The sequence below is a fragment of the Camelus bactrianus genome, chromosome 24 (assembly GCF_048773025.1).
Source record: "Camelus bactrianus isolate YW-2024 breed Bactrian camel chromosome 24, ASM4877302v1, whole genome shotgun sequence".
In the NCBI taxonomy this organism is placed as follows: Eukaryota; Metazoa; Chordata; class Mammalia; order Artiodactyla; family Camelidae; genus Camelus; species Camelus bactrianus.
In genome coordinates this window covers 7,441,946-7,465,492 of record NC_133562.1, presented here as the reverse complement: position 1 = coordinate 7,465,492, position 23,547 = coordinate 7,441,946, and the positions used below count along the sequence as shown (strand labels likewise).

Sequence of the window (23,547 nt, the reverse complement as noted above, 5' to 3'; positions counted from 1 at the left end):
TTCCAGTGTCATAAAAATGGAGGAAATACCTGTTCTTTATAAACAAAGCTCCCTCCTTTGGACCTTTCTGGATAATTCTGAAGGCATAAAGATCCTAGACCTCATCTCCTTGCAGAGGTAAAAATGACAAAATATCATACAGAGGTATTTCTTCAAACCTTTCTCATCTCTCTTTACTTTCATGATATCACACGGTGCTAAGCCCTAAAGATACCTATTCAGTGGCTGTTTGATTTCAAGCATCTCTTTTATCTGAGTTCACTAGGAAAAATCATGGAGAAGTGAGTAATGACTGAAATAACCCAGTAAAGAGAGAGAGCCAGGCTGAATTACCTGGGACATAAAACACCCTCCTTTTCCCCACGAGGCTACCTCCCCTCCCCTCCCCTCCCCTCTGTCCAGCCCTTACCATGATTTAATAGTCTTTCTTAACACTTGCTCTGTTAATCCTAGGTTAGATTAACTTATTACAATTGAAATAAAATGAGCTGATAATTTTCCAGATTTCTATTGCCCAGATTCATCAGTCAATACACTACAGGATGCATATAATTTTCTACAAATATAGCCTTAGAAGTGGATTTAACAAGCCTTGACTATACTGAGTATTTTAAACACATTTTGCCATTCTAATGGCTAGAGCTGTAAAAATGCAGTTATGAAGAAACAAGGAACAGAGTTAGCCACTCTCTACTGGGACCAACCTTAGGACAGGTGGCTCAGTGACATCACCTTTGCTCATCTCAGTCACCTTGAAGAGTGGCATTATTACTGTCACTTTACAAATAAGAAATCAGAAACTCAAAGAGGTTATGACTTATATCCAGGTTACAGAGCCACGCAGAGGGCTTAGCACGGTGCCCGGCACGCCAGCAAGCACTTAATAAACATTCCCAGTTGTGTTACAGACGGACTCAAGACTCGCACGTGGACAGTTGGGCTCCAAAGCCCATTCTCATTCCAGTCCATAGTTTTCTCAGGAAACCTCTCAACACTGGGAGAGCAGTGGGAGGAGCTTCAAGTGGGAGGCAATTCCCTTTGAACCTTTCTGTCCCCAGGTCAAACCTCAGGGGCCAGGAGCAGAGAAGGGACCGTGTGGGAGTTCTCCGCTGTGAATCTGTCAGCTCTGAGGAAAGACAGCTGAGAAGTGAAGGTTCAGAGGAGAAGCAGACCCCATGTCTGCCTCTTGCTGAAACCAGACATGTCTCTCTCACATGTCTTTGTGAGGCTTTCTGAGGTTTGTAAAAAGGTTTATGTAGTTCATGATTCTGAATCAGGACACCTTCTACCTCTGGCGTCTGGAATGGGGTAGGGTCGGGGGAAGGGGGCGGTACCCACCAATACATTGTCTCCAAGCCTGGAGGATTCAGGCAAAAATCCTCCACTGACCTTAAACCGGACACATTGAAAGGATGCCTGACGTCCCATAAAGTAGAGCTGAGGCGGTGGTGCCGCCTCTGGGTTTAATTTCTGCAGGGCGATATTCTGATGGAGCTACATGGACAACAGGGGCCACAGTGAATGCACTGAGGAGAAAAAAGGGAATTAGTCGGCCAGTCCCTGGGTGAAGGAAGTCCTGTCTCCGAGATCTTATCCTCTGTCGATACAGTTTTCCTGTGTGCTGACTCCAGGGCTTTTGTAGGGCCTCTTGGAGATAAGATGAAAAGAGATGAAGGAAGAGGGAGTATCTGCAAATAAGTAGGGAAGAGCAACCAAGAGGAAAAATCTTTTTAACGCACAGAGGACCATTATTATTGCTGACACGACTCAGAAGGGATGGCGGCTTCCCTCGCCTTAGACCCACAGCTGCAAGAAGCTCAAGACACGAAGATGGGGTTTATGACGGTTCTAAGTTTTGCCTCTGAGTGGCATTAATGAAATGCTTCATACTTGCAAACGTACTTGTTTTCTCAGGCTTCAATTAACAAAGGGAAAATTGCTATTAGGAAGGAAAAAGGAACGTGCTTACCTTTGTATCCCAGAATGGCTACTGTGATTGTGAGCAAGGCACACAAAATGTACAACAGTATGATAGAAAACTTCAGTGCCCAGTTATTTTTACATTTGGTACATTGTGTTCCTTCCTGAATACCTGTAAGGAAAGTCAGATTTTAATAATAGTAACCTAAAACACCATTTCAAAGTATCTTTTTTGCACTTTGGTTCAAATACTAGAACTAAGAATGGTTTTTACATATGCCTTACTACAGGATGAGGGGTATTTTAAAGTCAAATATACTCACCACTTGTGCAACACCATATGTTGTTATAAATGTATTTAATGACTTGAAAAGAGCACAGAACTTTGTCTCATAGAATAGTTTCAAATCATATTCCATTACGATAATTATAATTTTAATAAAAATCTCTACATGACAAAAGATTGAATAAACATCTCTACATCACGACAAAACACCCAAAACTATTTGTTTCAGCCGTTATTGGACCTACAGTAATTCAAACACATCCACCACCACCACCAACAAATGGTGACTTGTCCCCTGATGTTTGTCTCAGCGGTGTACTCAAGCTAGTTCCTACTGGCTTGCAAGACTCAATTGTTAAATTTGTAGGAATTTGGGGAGCTGGTTGTTAAACTGTTGGTAGCCTGAAATCAACCCTGGAGGGAGTATTCACAGCATGGAAATGGACAAACACTCCAAACAGTGTCCTCCCACACCTGAACTGGTTTACCAGCATGCCCCTGGTTGAAATGTACTATAACTGACTGCAGAAGATATAGGTAATTTTATTATTACAAGGCTGAAAATAAAACCACTTTTGTACATTACATGTATACAGAACACAGACACGGAATCTTATTTAAGTTATCACAGTGATTTGAATAACAACTAGGGAACAACCAGAAAAACCAGACATTTTTGATGAGAAGAGGTACATGTTTATTGCCCCTAGTTGAACTTTTTGAAAAAACATTCTAGTCTAAGTGGTAAACCACCATCATTTCTGCAAGTGACTCCAGAAACTAACCCATAAAAAAGGAACTTTCCATTGGATTGATTAAAAACACAGAAGATGAAGACCACAGAGATTTTGATGCGAAAATCACACTGTAAGGGGCTTCGGGAGAGCCCTTCTTTCGCTGGCGGGTTTCCCTGTGTGTCTTCCTAACAGCGTCCCCCAGGGGCAATGGCACATTTAAGGACTGATCTCCTGTAATTGTGCTCAATAACTTTTGATGGGTAAATGGTGAAGATTAAGCCACAGCCACAGTTTCTCTCCCTTGGTCTGTAATTTTACGCATTGTGCCCTTCTTCAGTGAAAAGAGTCCTTCAGCTGTGTGTAATGCAAAATGATGAGAGAAACAGCATGGAACAATGACTCATATTTAACTTTCCGGGTTTAGCCAATCCCTCCCATGTTCTGGGCTACACACTGAGAGGAGGGGGCTCAATCTGACTGTTCCATGACTGAGAGCCGCGATTCTCACACTCCGGAGTGCATTGGATTCCCTTGAAGGGCTCGTTAGAGCACAGCCTTTCTAATTCAGGAAGTCTGAGAAGGCACCTGAGAATCTGGATTTCTAACAAGTTCCCAGGGGATGCCCATGCTTTGTTTGGCCACTCTGCTTTAGAACGGTGCTTCTCAAACCCTCAAGTGCTTACAAATCACACTGTTGAAATGCAGATTCCGATTGGGTTAGGTCTGAGGGAGAAGCTAAGATTCTGCATTTCTAACAAGGTCCAGAAGATGCTTCGCTGGAGAAACACATTTTTGAGGAGCTAAGGTTCATTTTAGAAGATGGTCATGCTGGGTCAATCTTGGGTTAGCCAACAACTTGAAGGTGAAGCTGGAAAATCAGACTCATGGATCAAACAGACCTAGCATTAGTCAGCGTCTCAGCAGCCCAATTTTCTTATTTCTCGTACTCGTTTCCTTTTCCGCCCTCCTTCTTTCATTGCCACCTGGATGTTTCAGTGCTGCCTCTCATGTCCAGAACTGACCTCGGTACTCGCCCTGCCAAACCACATCTCCAACTTCAACCCAACTTTCTTATTTCTATCCGGTCTAAATACTGTGACCATCCCAGTCCCCCAGGTGGTCAAAATCAAAGACACCCTGAAGGCTTGTACTAAATTTCTAACTCAGGCTAGTCACCAGGCCCTGCTAATCTTCCTGTGGGATATTTTTATCAGGATCATCTCATCTACAGTTTATTGACATTCACTTGCTGCCTACACCGTACCAGACTATAAGCCAGGTACTTTACAACACCTTTAATTCATATACTAACCCTTCATGGGGGCATGGTGGTGAGAGCCGAAACGAGGCCCCATAGACATCACAGCCAGGATTCAAACCTGAGTCTGACTGACTCTGAACACCATGCTCCCTCCCCTGCACCACGGGGCCTCTCTGGTCATGCTTTCCTACCCATTTCCATTCTCCTAGTGTGAGTTTTTTTTTGTCTCAGTGGAACCTTCCTCTTCCATTCCCACTGGAATCCAGCCTCACCCTGTACTAAAATACTGCTGACCTCATGATGACGCCAAAAATAGAAAAACAAAAACACAAGCATTTTCAACGACCCACCCTTAACTACAGGATGAACATACTTACACACACACACACACACACATCTGCTCTTAAACTCCCTATTAGCTGACAATTTAAAATAAAACGAAGATCCTTTACATCCAGTTAGAGTGAGAAAATACTTTTGGGATTGGGATGGGAGAAGCACAGAGAGACCCACAGACATGCCACGCCTCGTGTTCAGAAAACAATTAACTTGCTTTGGTGGCCACTGCAAAACCCAGGAGGAGGACAGACGCAGGGATGCTGTGGAAAAACCAGGTGACACTTTGACCGCTGACTGAGGGTCTCATTCCTTTTGACCTTTAGGACAATGATGGGGGAACTCTTTCTGCCTCTCAGGAGTTATTTCTTGCATTCCATTAGAAGAGCCTCAGAGGAGAGATGATTATCTACCAGATGACAGAATCTGGGGTTGGAGGGTGGCTTAGAGGTCATCTGATCAACGTCACCGTGTTACTGATGGGGAAAGTGAGGCTGGCGAGGTGAAGCAGAATCAGAAGGAACGCCCCCGGCCTCCCGGGGCAGAAGTCCTTCCCCTCCTCCTCGCCTGGTGTGCTAGCGCTGTGTCTGCCACCAGGCATCTTGTGCACGTGGCACTCAGGCAGATCTGCTCCCAGACAGTTGTCGCTGGTTCACATTCTGAAGGGCAGGGTCACTTCCTCATGACACGAGTTTCTCGCTGCTGACTGTATCAGCACTTAATCCGTATCAGATGGCACCGCCTGGTCTCCCGTCCCACGTGACACACTTTCTCCGTCTTGTTTTTTCTCCCTCCCAGGACTTATTTTTAATAAGAATTCTGTTTTATCTTTCCCTCTCTGCCCTCCACTGGGAGGACATCTGGCCAAACACACGGATGCCTACTACAAAGAGACCCTGCTGGCTCTCATGGCTGGGGGACCCCTCCTCCTTGAACCTAGATGGTCACCAAAAACATTCAAGAGAGATATCCCCCTGTTACCAGCCTTTGTAGTGTTTGTTTTCTTAGCATTACTTTCCAGAGACTGGGGACTTTGTTCCCATTGTGGGGAGGGGGTGGGGCGGGTAGGAAGGGCAGGGAATGGACCTGCTAGTGCTGCGGATAACAGATTCAAGTTCTAGAAATGAAGCAGTTCGCCCCTTACCACCAAGAGACCAGCTTATCACAAAACCGGGCCCACGCAGCACAGCTGCGATTCAGCAGGCCCCAGACAGACAGACGTGCCAGCGGGGTCCGTGCCCTCCCACTGGCTCCCCCTCGTGCACTCTTCCCACTGAACTTGATTCTTGGCTCGTGTTCTGAATGGATTTTCCAGCGTCCAAGTCTTTATCAAACAAGAAACCTTGCTGGGGTTGGGGGAGCCAAAGGAAGCCAGCACCACTCTGGTTAAGTCCTCGAGAATTCCACAGACGTCCAGAATAGGCTGACAATTTGGTCCCTAGTGCCCCAAAATCAAAGTTCCCCCTGTGGCCCTGTTTCCAATAACATATGTTTAAAGTAAGGAGATGGGGGTCGGTGGGGCCTCCGATCAGGGGGTGGTTGGCTGGTTGGAGAGAATAATTGAAAGGCTGCAGGAATGACAGTGGAGGCCAGAAAAATTCACCAGCAAAGAGAATTCCTTTCTGTTGTGGGTCTCCATAAACAGCCCGCCCAAGTCCTGTGGTCCCGGCTCCACGCCGGTCTGTTTTTCCAATCTTTCTGGAAAACAAAAGCATCTCCTTCACTATCCTGTTTTTCTGCCATCTTCGAAGGCGGCCTCCTCTGTTAAAATGGTTGCATGCCAACCAGTCCCCTTCCTCGCTGGGTGAGGGCCAGTGGGGGGCACTTCGGGGCTGTCTTGATCATCACACGTGTCTCGAGCTCAGTGGTGCTGCCATAAAGATCATGTTACTGTGGAGAAGCTTCTTAAAAGCTGGTAGACTGCAAAATCCAGGAAACCACTGGTTTTGATCTGAGTTTCACGGTGACGTTTTCATGTGGTTTTTTTATAGTTATTAATCCACTGCCTGGTGGCATATATTCCCATAAGCCTATGAGAATGATTTGGCTCTAACAGTAAAACTGATGATTCAAATAAATTCCTATAATTAAAACGCCCTCAAAAGCAACAAAACAGTGAGCATTAACCTCCTGGTTAGTTATCTGGATGTCAGGCAGTATCACTAGAACAAAAGTTAAATACGTACATTACATCCTACACTGGTAGGATAAAATGCTTTACTCTACAAATAATTAGTTTTTCCTTATCATAAAGGCCATTAACTAAATGATGGGATACGGATTTAGACAGCAATTTTTAAAAACTATTCATGAGTAATTTTGTTCCCCCAATACACATCCCAGCCCCAGACAACTTATTACGCCAAGTTTCCCAAACCATGTGGACAATCATGAAAACGGAAGCAGGCCAAGAATTAAAGATGAAATCTCTTTCTGTGCATAGCATCTGTTTATTCATAAAGATACATTCAAACCAGAAAGATTATTTGGAAGAGAGTTTGAGCTTGAAATCTTCAGCATTCATCCTGAGCTACATAAAAAATTTTCCATGTGCATATAAAAAAGGCAGACAGTTCTGGTTTGGTATAAATATAAATAAATATAAATATAAATATAAATATATTCTTTAAAATTTATGATGCATATACCCTGCCTACTAAAAAAGGATTGTCATAGGCAAAGGTCAGATAAAGATGCCACTCAGAATATATAATGTCTGCCAGAATGGACAGTGTCTCAAGGGAACACCATTATTTTCTCTTTGTGGTTTTTATCATAAGAAATCCTTTATTCTATGAACTGTACACAAATGCCTTCAATTCTGAGGCGAGGGGTCCCGCTCTGGGGGGAGTGCATCCAGCCCGTCTCCTACTTGCCTTTCCTGACTGGTCCGTTCCCCTTGGCGCTCTTCCTGCTCATTTTATTCTCAGGGCACAAAGTGAACTGTCAACCATCCTGATGGTACACTTCAGCTGCCCTGATGTCTTCATTATCGGCACTACCAAACAATGTCCTTCTGTGATTAGGCGCTGAAATCTTTTAATTAAAAGGACGCATGAAAATCTGGCTCCAGCTTGGGCCATTAAGAGTCTGTTGTATAATTGAGCTGGACACTTGCGCTGCACAGGTATTTGGAGGAAAGCCACCAGATATTTGCTTAGTGGGTAAGAGTTTGCTGTTGCTGCAAACACGAGGAGGAATTGGTCAGGATGGCTACCATTCCTGAGGGCCTGATGTGTGCCAGCTACCCTGGCCTGGCTTTTTTAAGCCCCTTTAATAACCCTCCCAAGTAGGAATTCTGACCTGAATTTTATAGATTTTTAGGAAAGTCGGGGTCAAAGAGGTGGAGTACCAAAGCCAGTGAGTGGCTGAGCTGGGAGACGAACCCAGATGACCACACGTTGCTTCTCCAAGAGTGCCGACCTCCAGAGGCGGAAAGCAAAACAAAGCAAGATGAAGGCCGCCTAACTAGATGCACTGTAGAAAGCGGACAGGTGAGACTTGTAGAAGTGTTCTGTCAAAATACAGGGGCGCAGAAACACCCTTTCAAAGGCTGACAGATGAGCCTTTCTCAGAAGTGAGCAGGAAAATTGAGTCTACAGTAAGTTAACTATTACTGGCCTGAGGTTTCTATTACTGGCCTGTAATTTCTCCTCCTTTTCTGTGGTGACACACTTGAGCGGCAAGTTAATTCCACCCTAAATAAATCCTCATTATCTCTGTGAGAGGTCAGGACTGGCTGGGAGGTTTGGCTGGTAAGGTCTGCTAGCCCCTCAGGGGAAACATCCCCCGGGGGTGAATTTCCTGGATATGGGGTGGGCGGGGAAGAGAAGGTAGCTTTATAATTTCATGGCAAACCGGGAGCCATGCGAGGGCCTTAAGCTTGGGTCCAGAGCAAGTTGGCTGCACCCACTGAATTTTCTTCTGAAGTTCAGCTTTCTAGCTCCCTGAAATACCGGCCTCAAAACCCAACAGCTCACTCACCCGTGGACCCAAACAACCGCTGGGAGTTCAGGCCTGCAAGAGTTGGGTGAGATAATTAGTGGAAAGGAAGGAGGTGAAAGAAGGTTTTATTAAATGGTAATTAAAAAATGAATTTATCTCTAGACTCTTAAACCCCCTTTAAAAAAATAAAAACAAACTTGCCTGGAGTACACTGGAAAAAAACAATTTGTTTTACAAAAACCAACCTGACCGCATGGTTCAGAAATCCAAAGTAACTCTCCACTGCCCCAGTAACAGCTCCAGGAGGCTCTGAGTGGCTCCAAGTCGATCCCAAGATGCTTGCCACCCAGCATTCTCTGACCATCAGGTCCTCAGAACCTCACAGCCTGGAGGACATCAGCTGTCATCTCAGCCAACATCCATCTTTCCAGCAAGGAAACTGCAGCCCCAGGAACCCCACTGACTCCCCAGGCTGGCCCTGGCTTGAGGACTGCGGTTTCCAAACTCTCCACCAGAGTTCTTCAGACTCCAAAGCACTGCCCACCATCCTTCTTTCTCGCTAGATCCCATTTATCCAAGAAATGAGGATGGAGCACTGAGTCTGCACCAGGCGCTGGGTACATCAATCTCTGTCCTCTCAGTGGGAGGGCATTTTAGTGTGTTGGAAGGTGATGAACGTTGTGGGGAAAAATAAAGCAAGGAATGGACTGAGGGCATGTGGGAGAGGAGGTGGACAGCCATTTGAACAGTGCTTAGAGGAGGCTGGGGGGATAACACAGAGCCAGCACTCAGAGGAGTGCGGGCAAAGCTTGGTGACTGGCCTGAGCGCTCACGCCGCTGCCTCCAAGCCTGCTCGTCCCTCTCCCGCCTTGAGACTTGCCCTCCTCCCTGCAACGCTCTTCTCTCTACTTTACACTTTCTTTCAAAACCTTATGCACAAAATTTCCTCCTCAGTGAGTCCTTTCCTAACTGGCCTCGCCTCAAGCCCAGTGGGGCCTGACTCCTCTGGCACCCGGGGCGGTCACACTGGTAAATCTGTTAGGCTCACGTGTGTGTGTTTTCAACTAATTTACATGCCACCTTCCTGGCTACCACCGTGGTACAGAATTTAATTTTTCTGCAGCACTGCTTTTGCATCTCTTGAAATAAACCAGACCTCGCTGACCTCCGTACGCCCTGCAGGTGCACAAACCCAGGTCTGGAGTGGCACTCCCGGCTGTGGGGATGGTAGGCGCTGTCACTCCCTCGGCGAATCCCAGTCCCACCCACGGGCAGCCGCGGCAGGTGAAGGGATTTCACGACCTTCTCTCCCACCTTTGTGTCCGGCCCTTTAGGTGACGAATGAGCTTACCGTCCTGCAGGCAAGGGCGTAGATGTCCTGGGAGAGGCATTCAGCCCAGGGCCTGACCCACGGAACACCTTCCAGCCAACTAATGAGGAACCTGGGCCTGAAAGGAAGCCTTTGCTTTTCATCTCCAGAGGGGGAGGGCGGTGGGATTTACTAATCAAAGGAATGCAAACCGTTCCTGTGGACCCTTCTCGTCCACACAGCTCTGTTCTGGGGTCCCTCAGTGCTCACAAAATGGATAGGGCAGAGATGAGAAAGTAAACCCACAGGCCAACACCTGCCTTGAGGGCGGTTGCTTTAAAAAGTGTCATTTGGGGGCAGCTGAACTGAGCAGGCAAGTCTCAGTTAGTGACAGTGTATTTGTTGTTTATCGCTGAAGGAGTGTAGAGGCATGTGGAAATTATGCTTCAGAGCAGGTGTTGGCCCCCTCAAAAAAAAAAAAAGATTCAATCCACGGTCTCTCGCATAGCTACTTGATTTTTTTTTTAAACCAACAAAATGAGTGCTTTGATGGAAAAAAAAATAAAAGGACCTCAAGGTAAGTGAAAATATCAATCAGCCCGACAGACATTCCTCATTCCTGTGTGAATATGTGTTTTTTACTTTCAAGTGAGGGCTATAGTTGAGGACACTTAAGGGAAGCGTGAGCCAAGACAGGTGTTTTAAAGGAATTATCTCTTCTGCGGTGAGTGTCACGTTGCCTCCAGTTGGAACCTTGATGAGAAGTCAACTGATATGAAATGACCCAGATGAGGAAAAGCTGGTAAAAATAAATTGTGAGGCAAATGGGAGGGGCCTATCTCACAGATTCCAGGACCAGCAGTGAGAGGAGAGTCACCCTAGATTTGGTGAAGAGCATCCGTTCACCAGCTTGGTCTTCAGACTTGTTATTCAAACTGGACAAGGGACGGAAGGAGGAAGATATCTTTTCATGGGGCAGACAGCTCTGGTTGTAGAGGTCAAAGAAATTAAACTAGGAAGTAAAACAGAAAATCGCTAGACCGAAAAGTCAGAAGGCATGCGACCGATTATAACTGAATGTAAAGTGAGGAAAGTATATGCTTATTAAAATTTCCATGCCTTTGTAAAGAGTTCATAAATGACAGTGTTAAATGGAGAAAACTGTTTAAAACTGAAATAACTAGATGAAAAGATAAGTACATACATTTCTATGCACACACACATACACACAAAGTGACTTTTTTCAGACAGAAGAGATTTTTTAAAAAGGATTTCTAAGGCAAAATTCAAATTCACAATTTCCCATAGTTCCTCAGGGATGTACTGGGGCCAGCTTACACTGACTGTGACAGACAATTGTTCATGTCTCTTCACACCCATGTTCAGTGACTTTAGTTGACAGCTTGAATTTGGTCATGTAACGAGTGTTTACGCCACAGAAATCATTAAATGCTACTACCCATCAGGGCTTTGGCCTCCTGGAGAACTGGTTGTTAAAATTTGCCAGCACACAACTCAACCTCATGCAACTGACCCATTGCATTTAAACAAGTCAAGCAACTGTTCTGTCCATATAACCACATGAGAAGTTCCGGGTCACTGGCATGGTCTGGACATGGTGGAGTTTGTACTGGACCACTGTTTCTTTTCTCCCCCTTGAGGTAACAGAGGTAGTATACATGTTTCTACGAGTGATGGTGCACATTTATACGTTTTGAATTTAAAACATTCATGGGAAGTTCATAACTTGCAAATCCATAATCTCTGCAGGATGAGATAATCTTAGATTCTCAGTGAAACTGACAATGTTTATTTTATGGTTCAATTTCCACGTGCCTGTTAACTTCACACCACGGACCCAGGTTTGACTGAATTCTGATCAGTCACACTGAAAGCGAATTTCTTTCTCACGTGGAGGAAGGGATTTTGAATGACAGCCCTCAGTCTGGAAGATATTCTCTTGGCCTCCTATCATCATGCAGGAATTAAAACCCCACCTGCTAGGCAAAAACAAATCCAAGCTTCCAAAGGAGCATGAAACTTCTGTACATTCTTGAGATGCACAAATGTCTGCGACAGTAACAAATGGACCCGGAAACAGAAATAGGAAAACATTCAAAATACACCAGCTGAGTGGCTCCAAGTGGAGGCAGGATGCCTTTTGAACTTGATTTCTACAGCAAAGAATTGCAAAGTTTGGTCAGGGCTGCATCAGCTCTGGTCCATTATTCAGCAGAGATCAGAAATGCAGAAAATAGGTACACAATTTCATGTGATTATGTGAATTACTTATAACATAAATATATAAAATTATATTTCATGCTCAAAGAAATGAATTTTATTGCCCAGATGGCCAAACAGCCCCTAATAAGCATTGCAAACTGGATAAACAGGCTGAAAGAAGAGGCTTTGGAAAAGTTCTTCACAACACTGTCCATTCCACACCTCGCTCAGGGTTTTCTCCACCAGCCCGGTGAATGTGGAATCTGGAATTAGTATCAGGATCACCCACTTGGGAGTAATTTTATTTCTAATATGCAGCATCTCCTGGTTTATATAAACTCCTAGAAACCTGTATATAGTTTAGAACATAGTATAAGTTCTTTTGCTTATTATTCTTTAAAATCTCTTGTGGTAAGAGCCCCTCCTGGTTAAGATTTACTTGTCTTGGGTGGCCACTACACAATGGGATGCCAGGAATGGGCTGGACTTGGCAGACAGAGGACGCACAGCCCTTCGAGAATGGGGCCTGGGCAGGGCTCTGCCTTCCTGGGGCAGCAAAGCTTCCCCACCCCCCTGTTGGAAAAGCCACTTGACGCTCAGGTCCTTCTGATGCTGGGCCAGCCGTGTTGTCTCGCAAACACAAAGAGACCACTATTCCATTAGCTTCACATTATGCACGGCCCTGGAGAGGAACTGAAAAAGAAGGATTCAGTGATTCACGAAACGTCTGTTCCTAAATGAGGAATCAAATGAAGTCTGGACTTAATAGCTCCAGCTACTTTGCAACGTTTCTTCCTGCTGGAAAGCAGTTATAGCAGCAAAGCTAGTAAAGACAACCAGCCACCTGTAAATACAACCTACTGGTTGCCCTGAACCAATCTGCTGATTTACACAGCACTTAGGGGGAACAACACCTAATAAACACCACCTAGTAAATCGAAGGAACATAGACTACAGTAAAGGGAAAAAATCCCACGTACAGCCATGGTTATGACAGTGCTTATAAAATTAGAAGCACTAATTTATTAGGGTATGCAGAGCCCCGAGTGACTGTGTGATTGAATATCTACTAAATTTTATCTGTAGGACTGTCACATAGGAGCAAATCTTGCCTCTGAACTTGTTTCCATCCCTGCTTACTTCCCAGACACACATCCCAACTGGACACAGATCATCTAAGAGAAATGTTTATCTAAATGGAGCTGGAAAAGTCAGGGGCTCCACGTGGGCCCTGGGGCTCTGGGAAGGCCCCTTCCTTCAGTGACGTTTGCCATTCAGGCCCAGGACAGGATGGAAAGTACCACAGAGCAAGGGAGGGAGACAAGTTTTTGGTTTTTTTGTTTTAAGGAAAAGAGCAAAGATTTGTGATTATCTAGACAGAAAAGGAGAAAGGGGAGAGAGCTGTGGCCACAGCAGGGATGAGAGTAAGCCCCAGCAGGCTTCACGAAACTCGTAAGGAAGGTTTCCAGCACAAGTCACGTGTGTCCTGACAAGCTGGGGGACCCTGAGGGGGTGCGTCTGTGCTTCGCTCACTGGGACACAGAGATGATATGGATTATTTCTGTTCATAATGAAGAGCAGGTTCTAGAGAATGAGGGGAAAACAAACTAGAACATGAAACGAGTATTTGCACAACAGATGTAAGTATCTTGGACATCTAGGGCAAAATCGAGCCAGGGCGTCAGGCAGAGAAGTGAGTGCCTATCTAGCATCTGCTGTTCAAATGTGGTGACTCACGTCCCAGGTGGCCTGTCTGCTTCCAATTCTAAGGCTTTATACCTGTGCCCCTGGTCCTCATTGCAGGGCAGGGCTTTGCTCCCCTCTCCCTCCTCTTCTCGCCCACAGCCAGGTGGCTTCGAGTAACAGGACAGCTGCGAACCAAACACTGTGGCTTCCGCCTCCCCAGCCTCGACCTGTCAGATGTACCCGACTCAGGGGCGCTACGTCCAGACAACGAAAGCACCCCTCTTTGGTAGGTGCATTTCCCAGTCCTTCTCCAACCTCAGCTCCCTGCCCTCCACGTGCTCTCTTGAAACATAAGACAGGCAATAAACTGAAGAGACCGAACTGACTGTTCTTACTGCACTGTCTCATTTCTGTTAAGTCAAGCGCCACAGTTCTGAGGCCCCTGAGCACGCTGCTCAAAGCCTTAAGTTGGTGCAGAACAGTTTCCCACTTCCATCATTTTGTACATAAAACTGAAAGCATTATTTACTGACGCTGGGTGATACAATTCACACAAGACTTAGACCATTATTGGTGGAGCAGGGCCCACACTCAAGATGAGGTCCAGGCGAGCTGGAGCCCAGGAGAGCTGATGGTTAAGTTTCAGCCTGAGTCTTGAGGTCTGAGAACCAGGTGTAAGTTTTCAGTCTGCAAGCTGGTGGCCTCGAGCCTCAAGAAGAGACAGTATTTCAGTTCAAATCCGAAGGCAGGATTCTGTAGGCATTCTTTCACTTATGGAATCAGTCTATTACACCATGGGCACACATCATAGAGCGAATACTGGAACATGGTAACAATTAGAATCAATTTTTGTTCAATTAAACTCTAAAAATTCTTTTTTTTGGGGATCAAAATGGACTCATTTTATTATAAATGTATTTAGAATACTGTTCAAAATTGCCTTTCTGTAGTCAAATGGTGAAGTCTCGCAATAAAATTTGCATTTAGCCCCATCATATTCTTTTTTTTGACGGTTTGTTTTCATATTCCAAATTCTTAAAATTCTTAGTATGCCTCAGTTTACTTTTTAACAGTCCGTTCAAGTGAGAGGAGCCTGAAATGTTGGCGGCAGTGGACAGGAACACACAACTTTTCACAGTTGTCCTCTTTTAAAATTTCTATCTTGGTGAAAATTGTGAAATTTCTAGCATGTTTCTGACGGTCACCCTTTCCCCCCTCAGCAGTGATCAGTAAGGGGGCACGTTGATGCTTCCACCCGGACCTGAGCCACCATCTCCAGGGAGACAAAACCGTGAGGGAGGGCAGTGTGGACAGACGGAGACAGAGTCAGACAGGACCCGGACTGTTTCCTTAGCCACACTGATGAAGGGTTTTTACCAGGTCCTTAGTGTGTTAGGACTGGAACCTGATATCAAAACCCACTGTATGTCCTTTATAGCTTATGGTATATAATTAAGTACCACCAACTGTGCAGGGTTTGCATTCCAGGGCATGGGATCAGTCGTTCTCGACAATCCTTTTGTTGACTTCTCTAAGTCCCAGCTAAGAAGCCCTCGAGGGCTTCCCTGAACTGGGAGGAACTAATGATCGCGGTAGAACTCTACCCAGGGCGAGCAGCGCCCCCGCCAATTCCGCCTGGTGTGCATCACGGAGCAGCTGCAGGTGAGCGTCAAACGGCAGGTACACCGGGGCGCGCCCTGCCTCCAGCCGCAGGAGCGGCCAGTGTGCGCCAGCGGGACCAGGAGCGCCGGTTTCCGCCGTTGTACTGGGGCCAAGTCGCTGCGCTGCCCTGTTAAGTTCTTCTCTTTGTTTCCCTTCTGAGCCTGGACCTCGTCTTGAGGGTGGGCCCTGTTCCACCAAGGACCCCAGGGGTGGAGGTGGGGGGCTTCCAAATACCTCAAGCCTAGGTTGTCGTTTCAAACCACTTGGCTCATGTGCGTGTCAGTAAAGCCCTGCTAGATTTGAGGGTGTTTCAAAGGCAATGAGGAGCATATGAGAAGAAATGATCTAACACAGGGAGTGAAGTCCTGGTGACTTAGTCACTGAGCAAGCAGGCAACACGGACCTTGAGTGGTGGTACACCTTGAGGTCCTCAAAAACACATTCCACGTCTTCCAGGGGACCACAATTTATCTATCTTGGGAACACTATAAGCAATCTGTGTCAAATACAGATATTACAGATTCTTAATATTGGGGAACTAAATGTTCCTGTTAACCCCCTGCATAAAATGTGTACGTTTTCACAAGCTTGCACGTAGGTTCTCCAGTGCTGCAGGTGTGGCCTGCAACTGTGATGAAGCCATTTGATGAACAAGCAGTGTGAGAGCTATGACCTCTCCCCAGAAAAATGCACACAGACATCCATTTGGACACAATTTTAGGCTATCTGTGGGCCTCAGGTTCACAGACCTGGGTCTCAGAACTCGTGGTGCCCGACCTCTAAGAGGATGTGTGAGGAGGTCATAATCCTTTCCCACAGGAATGTATAGGTGCTAGGAAGTCATCTGTCACAGGGACACACTCCAGTCACCCGTAGAATAGGATGGAGAGGGCAATTCCACTGACAAACACCTCCTCCCTCACCCTTCCTCCCCAGTGGTTCTCTTGATTGCCCAGCCCAAGCAATATTTATCTGCGAGTCCCTGGTCCCAGTAACTAATTCAACACAGTAACACATTATGAATCATGAGTGTAGACCACAGTTATCTATGTAGCCACTTATGTAGCATCACCAAGACAAGCCAATGCAGAGAGGCAGCAAAGGACAGAATCATCCAGAAGAGGGGAGGAGGCTGGATGCAGATACAGGGGAACTTGGGGAAAGTTCATTTGTTGTTAAAAATCAACAAGTACAATGTTGACAGTGGAGGCCCAGATGTCCTGTTAAGAAATGTCCTACTTAAACAGTCTCCAGAAGTTGGCAACTGTCCTCATGGGAACCAACAGCAGGAGCAGCAGCTGTAGTGAATGAAACAGAAATGTCTTTTCTACACATCTGGCTTCATCTGCATCACGTCCCTCCTCTGCTCAAGATCTTCTGGTAGCTTCTTGTCTCACGGAGATAAAGAGCTGGGGCCCACAAGGCCCTAGACCCACCAAACCTTCCCTCTCTGACCTCACCTACTTCTACTCCAGCCACATTGGCCTCCTTGCTGCACCTTGAACACACCAGGCACATGGCCACAGGGCCTTTGCACTTGCTGTTTCCGTTGCCTAGGACTTTTTGCCTTAGGTTCCCTCACAGCTCTCTCTAACTTTTTTCAGGTCTTTATTCAGATGTCACCTTGTTAAAGAGGCTTTACCTGATCAACCTTTTGAAAACTGCAACCCCTTCATCCCCCCTTTCTTGTTTTATTTTTCTCTTTAGCACTTACCACCATTTAACACACTAACTAATTTGGTTATCTTTTGGCCTCCTCCAACAAGAATGTAAGTTTAATGTGGACAGAGATTTTGTGAGTTGCACTCACTACTGTATCCCCAGTGGCTAGACCACAGCTAGCACAGTACCTACTTCACAGAGTTGTTGAGAAGATTAAATGAGTTAAGACACATAAAACACCTGAAGAGCACAGGGCATATAATAAGAATTACATAAATGTTTGCTGTTATTTTGATTTTTGTTTTCGACTCTATGACAAATCTAATGAGTAGCTAGTATTATAATACCCATTTTACAGATATGAGAGACTGAGGCTCAGAGTAACCTTGAGGTTACACACTAGAGGTTGGCAGAACCCGGATGCCTCTGTGTTTTGTGTGCTCATTTTCCAAGCTCTACTTTGGAAGCCCTGGGATAGAAGAGATGCAGAAATCCACCCATTCTGGAAAAGCTCAAAGCCTGAGATGGCTCCAGCCCAAGGGGGTGGGAAGTAGGGAATAAAATCTCCAGAATCCAGAGACATTTCTACTGCATGAATCTGAAATGGCATGTGGCATTCTGTTTACTTCCTAACTTCACCAAAAAAATGTAATAGATCCTGCCAATTAAAAACTGTTTTCATGACCCCAGAAAATCTGTGTATTGGAGACATTTACTTTAAACAGCCATTCCACCATAACAGGAAAAAGAGGTAGAGCAGAGGAGTTTATTATAACAGCTGCTTTCATACCCGAAACAAGGCTGGGCTGTTTTTGGCAGGTTGCTCTGTAGTAGAGTTGGCTTCAAGAAGCTGACAGACTGCGTGAGTTTCCTTTCAAAAGATCGTTTTGCTTCCTTAGAAAAACCCATGATTGGAAGATCTAGTGTGAACTGCAGATGTCCGTTCCTCCTTTGCTCCTCTGTGCGCCGGGGCTGCTACCCTGCCTGGGCCTAAACGGGGGCATGAGCTTATGGAGCTTGGGCCATGAAACTGCAAAGCCCTTGGCAGAAGCCACTGTTTCCTTTATTAGCTGCTTACCTCTGAGACTCAGTGTCCCCGTCCACGGAGCTATTAGGAGGTTCACAGTAAGGCAGACACAGCTATTAGCATGGTACCAGGTCCCATGGGCAGCTAATCGTATGATGACTTTATTATCATGACTTTAAATGGCTACAGGCTTGAGTCCAGGTTTCCTCTGCGCGCTCTCCTGAGACACGCCTTTTACAAAGCGTACCCAATGTGAAGTGCAATGCCTTTCCCGGGGGCTTTTTAAAGAGTTACCTATCTGCACACCGTTCCCCTCAAACCAGCAAAGTGGGAGAGAAATGGAACAAGGAAAGATGCCAGGGTCCCCCCTGAAAGTGTCATTGCTCTCAGGGTCCAAAGTGTGAGGAAAGGGAAGAGAGAGAAGAGGACCTGACGCCCGGCCGGGCTTCACCGCGGTTGACACTGGAAACCTGGCAGGAAGCGAAGGGCTCCTGGCTCCTGGGACCGGGGCTGCGCTGGGCCGCGCCTCCTGCCGCACGAGCGCACGGCAAGAGGTGGAAAGCGTTTTAACGCTGATGGCTTCCAGATGGCAGGAGAGTATCCAGCGCACGGCACACTCGGCACGTGTGAGTCCAAGGGGACTGATGCCTGTCATTTGGGCCAGGGACCTGAACTCATAAAGGACCTACACGAATTAGAACCAGGCCTCTACACTTTCGGATTCCCCAGCTGGGCAGACAGTGCGTGCTGGAGGGTCCCAAGTAACGGGCCTACGCTCTGTATCGTGTCGGGTCTCAGATGGCGGAAGCCACCTCGCTCCAGCAATGCTTGCTCCGCAGCACCCAAGTCTGAGACCCACGGACAGCACAGGCTTTGTGGCACAAAGGAAATGAGCTTCCTACGGCATCTGGGAGCTGTGCGCTGGGCTGGGTTTGTGATCCACTCTAGGGGGGGAAGGAGTCCTTGGACATCGCTGGCAGCTTTGAAGACCTAGTTTTGATTTCAAAAGCCTTTAATCCTCTGTCTATTCAGAGCCTGAACTTAGAGCACTTATTTTCCAAAGAAAGAGAGGGAGGCCAGTGAGCAGCACAAGGGGTACCACGAGCTGGCACATCTAAGCCCTCACGGCTGGGCTCCAGCCCAGCGAGGAGCGAGGAGCCGGGCTGGGAAAAGTGGGCAAGCGAGTGGGCGGGGCCTGTACTCCCCCACTGAGAGGGCTGTGGTTTAATTCAGAGGTTAAAACATCCTGAATCCCAAATACCAGCTCAACCCAGAGGGGAATCTCCGATTGTGCACATCTTTAGCCCAAATCCTCTATCTAGGGGGGGATATTCCAAATATTTAATAAATGCTCTGGCATGAACACAGATCAACCAGAAGGGATACCCGACGGCACTCCCAGCTGAGTATCTGCCCTGCCTGTATCCCTACAGAGACATTTAAAAAATACCACAGCAATTACTCGTGGGTGGAATATCCCAGTACGGCCAACACACTTTCCACTGTTGACTCCGGAGTTTCACTGCCTGGCGCTCTTCCTGGAGGGCGCCCTGCTCCGCGGTTGCCCGGCCACACAGTGCTGATGGTCCCTCAGAAGACGGACTAGACGCCCAGTTTTGAATCAAAAATAAAAACTGTTTTGAAAGCAGACAGATGGATGGCTATTTTAAGTTGCTCTTCTGTTTAGAGAAAGTTGCTGTAAGGACAGGTGCTTGGGCTCAGAGAATATCCTTGCAATCCTATGAAACTGTAAAAACTCCAAGTGCATCGCTTTCTGAACCAAAACACTCAGGTGCGGTTGCTGCAGGTCCTGGGGCTCGTGGACCCCCGTCAGGTTCTGCAGGGTGTAGCCAGTGAGAGAGAAAATGAGGACGCACGGCTCCTGCCCTCCAGGAGCTTATGACTGAGGTCTTGGCAGTTAGAACCAAAGCTGGAGATGACTGGCTTCTCCAGGTAACAGTCTGTGCTGCTTTCCGTGGGGAAATTCTGAGCCTCAGAGGGTCTGCCAAGAGAACTGTATTTGTCTCATCTTTTTAATGCCCTTCTGACTCCGCAGACATCTTCCCAATCCATTTCCCCATTTCCTTTTCACTCCCAGACTGTTACCCTCTCAGTTCCCCTCTTTCCTTCCCTCCTCCCCGACACGCTCGCTCTCCCCCACTGTCCCTTTCACTCTCAGTACTTGTACTTCTTCCTCCTGGTCCTTTCTTCCCACCAGGGTCCCCGAGAACCTCACATCCAAGCCGTCAGAGGGAACCCCGCACACCTTTGGGCGAGGACTGAGTGGGACCCTGGAAGTGGGTAGGAGGGACTCCAACAATTCCCTGTGTTTGGGAGACAAGGGCCGGCTGGGTTGTTCCACGATCCGATCACGACACGAGATTCTCGTTAGGAGAAAAAGTTGTAATGAGCAGAAAGGTTCACTTCTTCCCAACCAGATCCATGCAACCAAGACATTTTTGTAAAAGCGAAGGAAATAGAGGGGAAAACTGGAGGGGAAAAGAAAGAAAAGGAACAAAGAGCAGAAAAGAAAGACCCAACTTCAGAGTGATCACAGCTCACTCAGGTCAAAGTTCAAAATACTAAAACTGTTTCTAATGTTCCACTAAGTAGCGGCCCCTCAGTGCCTCTGACAAGTGATTTAAGGGAAGTGGCCTGCTCTCAGGGGGGCTCATGAATCTCCACGCAGGACGGCGCGAGCCAGCCAGCCCAGAGCCGCGCAGTGGGACGGTGGCGATGCGAGGGTCAGACCAACAAGGGAGGGGTTCATCCATCAACCCGGACGGGCCTGAGTGCCCAGGACCGCGTGCAGGACGGGAGCCATCTGGCAGCTTTGCTTGCAAGACCAGATTAAGAAAGCACCAGCACAGAAACCACAAAGGAGAAGATGAAGCGGTATTTCCGGAGGAAAAAGCAAAGATTTCTACCCAAAGCTGAGGTAAGAGCTTCATTTATTTTTTTTTCCAGTGATGAAGAAAGAATCCTACTTCCCTCTGATTTAGAATTATTTTTAGCGCACACGCCTCAGCTTTGATGCCCTACACTGTGTCTTTCCCCAGCCTGAAAATTTTCAGGAGCTTCCTACCGCCTAGAGTATAAAACCAAAGCCACAGCATGGCACCCAAGGCTCTCAAGGTGGGACCCCCACCCACCTCTTTCCCTTGTCTTCTTCCTGCATTGCTCGGCTCGGAATTCAGAGTACTGGCATCTTCCAGAGCACGTGATATGTCTCACGCGTTCCTGGTTCATGCATTTGCCTCTGCCTGGAACACCCTCCTTGGCGTGCTTGCCTGCCCCAGCTTACCTCTCCCTCTGTAACCCATCTCAAAACTCCAGCTCCTCTTTGAAGCCTGACTTCCAAGGAGTTCCCTCTCCTGGACACCAACTGCACTTGAATGCGGCCCCACTGCTTGAATTATCACCTACGGTAAGACAGACTAAAACTGTGTCTTTTCATCTTTTCGTCACTGGTGTCTAGCACACAGGAGGTGCCCTAAACGTATGCCAACTCTTCATGTATCATTCATTTGGATTCTACATGTACACACATTTAATTACACACACCCACACACATGCACGCGCACACATGCAAACACAGGCAGCCATCATCTCCTGCATCTTTGCGGTTGTGGGTTCCAGTTAGGACCCTGCCATGAAGTCTCTGACCAGGGCCCCAGGGTTGGGATGGATGTGCTGGAATGGCACAAGAGGTATATTAGAAATCACGTCTGAAACTTGGAAATGAATGGTTTCAAACTGCTTGAAGACCTCATGTACACAGGCCTCAGCTTTTAACTCAAGCAGAGTATGTATGTTTGCCTGAGACAAAGTAGATGACAGTGAGTGAGGTCAGAGAGAGGGAGGTCCAGGGCCTCAAGCAGAGTCTCACATCTGGTGCCCTTCCAGCCTCGTGGGAAAAAGGCTCCTGCATGATCATTCTCCATAAAGAATCATTTATTATTTCTATTGATTTTAAGTTCATTTTTAATTAGCCCTTCCCAAAGAGCCACAAAATGTCAAAGGTGCTGGGATAAGCAGTTGAGATTATTATAAATGTCAAAGCCAGTGGATCCAGATTCAGAGAAAGCTGGGAAGTTCAGGGAGGAGCCCCTTGCATTCCAAAGTAGGTGCAAAAGTGGGTATTTACGTATGAAGGAATCTTTGAAATAGTTCATCGTACTGAGACATAATTCTGCTCCAAACCCTTAATTCTCAATAAGTCTGGCCTGAAACTGACAGGAGACGGAAGGGGTATCCACATCTCAAATGTTCTGCAGTCCTGAAACTTGATATAGTTCGTGTCCCATCGAAACAATTCACCTCCCTTCAGGAAAGTAACTGCTGGATTGACGAACGTCCAGAACTCATTACTGGGCATGTTAACAAGCTTATCAAGTCTGTGATCTTCTAGAGATCTAAAAACAGCCACTTGCCACCACAGGGGAGACAGGGATAGGATCATCGTCAATATATTCCTGATGGAGCTGGGACAGTATTTTCATCACCACACACCAGGTACCCCATGGGTTAAAAAGGCATTGCAGGTGGCCAGAAGAGAAAATATTATTTCTGGGGTGAAATGTATCTTTAAATGATCAAACATCTGCCTTGTAAATCACCTCCCTTGTTCCAAATTGGGGACGACTTATCTATATCATTCAGACACACTCAGGAAAACAAAAATCCCATTTTCCTTCTACTCTTCAGGCACAGAGTCAAGAATGTAGGATCAGTTAGTTTCACAAGCATGTGGTCTGACTTACTACTTTATATATGACTTCAGAGACAGGATGAGTGTGTTCTGCATCTCATCACAGTGGAGCAGGTTTTCCTAACCTAGCCAGTGCATGGCAGGCAGAAAGAAGATTCAGAACAACTGGGAAGCTGGAAGTCTAGGGTGAACACAACAGGATGAAATTCAGCAGGAGGGCCTTCCTGACCTCAGCAGTATGATCGGTGAAAAGGGCATGATCCTCATTTCCATCCTGACACCCTGCTGATTACTGAACTCCATCTTCCTCATCTGTATATGGGCATAATTACATGCACATCACAGGATTATTGTCTAGGTTAAAGGAGATGGTGCATTTCCAATGAATACAGTGAATGCAACACATGTTGGGTCGATGTATTATAGTTCCCTCTTCTTTTCTCCTTTTAAAATGCAGTTCCTTTTTGGGGGTGTCTCCTGAACACAGAGAGCACACTTTCTGGTCCTGCCTCCGTGCTGTATGTTTTACAAGATGGTCCCCACATGGGAAGTCGGTGGTTTTCCAGGGCTGCCTGTGGCCTCATGGGAAAGTCTGGCTAATCCTGGAGTCCAGGACTGGGGAGCTCATTGCTGTGGCACACCTAAGTCACACCCTCCAACCTCACCTTTATCAGTATCAAAGGTGAATTTTTTAATTTAAAAAAAGGTAAAAGTAAAACTAAAAAGTAAAGTAAAAAAACCTAGGAGTACGTGTGCAGCAAATTCACCATGAGTCAGCGATC

The 23,547-nt window shown here is 46.6% G+C and overlaps 1 protein-coding gene across 2 annotated transcripts in view; it reads right to left on the bottom strand.

Annotated features, from left to right (window-relative positions):
- COLEC12 (collectin subfamily member 12) overlaps window positions 1–23,547 on the bottom strand; it is a 153,346-nt gene that overhangs the window by 25,758 nt on the left and 104,041 nt on the right. For both annotated transcript variants that reach the window (XM_074352533.1, XM_074352534.1), the window contains one exon: window positions 1,970–2,092. In XM_074352533.1, the coding sequence (XP_074208634.1) occupies window positions 1,970–2,092 (123 nt within the window). The remainder of the gene's footprint in view (window positions 1–1,969; window positions 2,093–23,547) is intronic.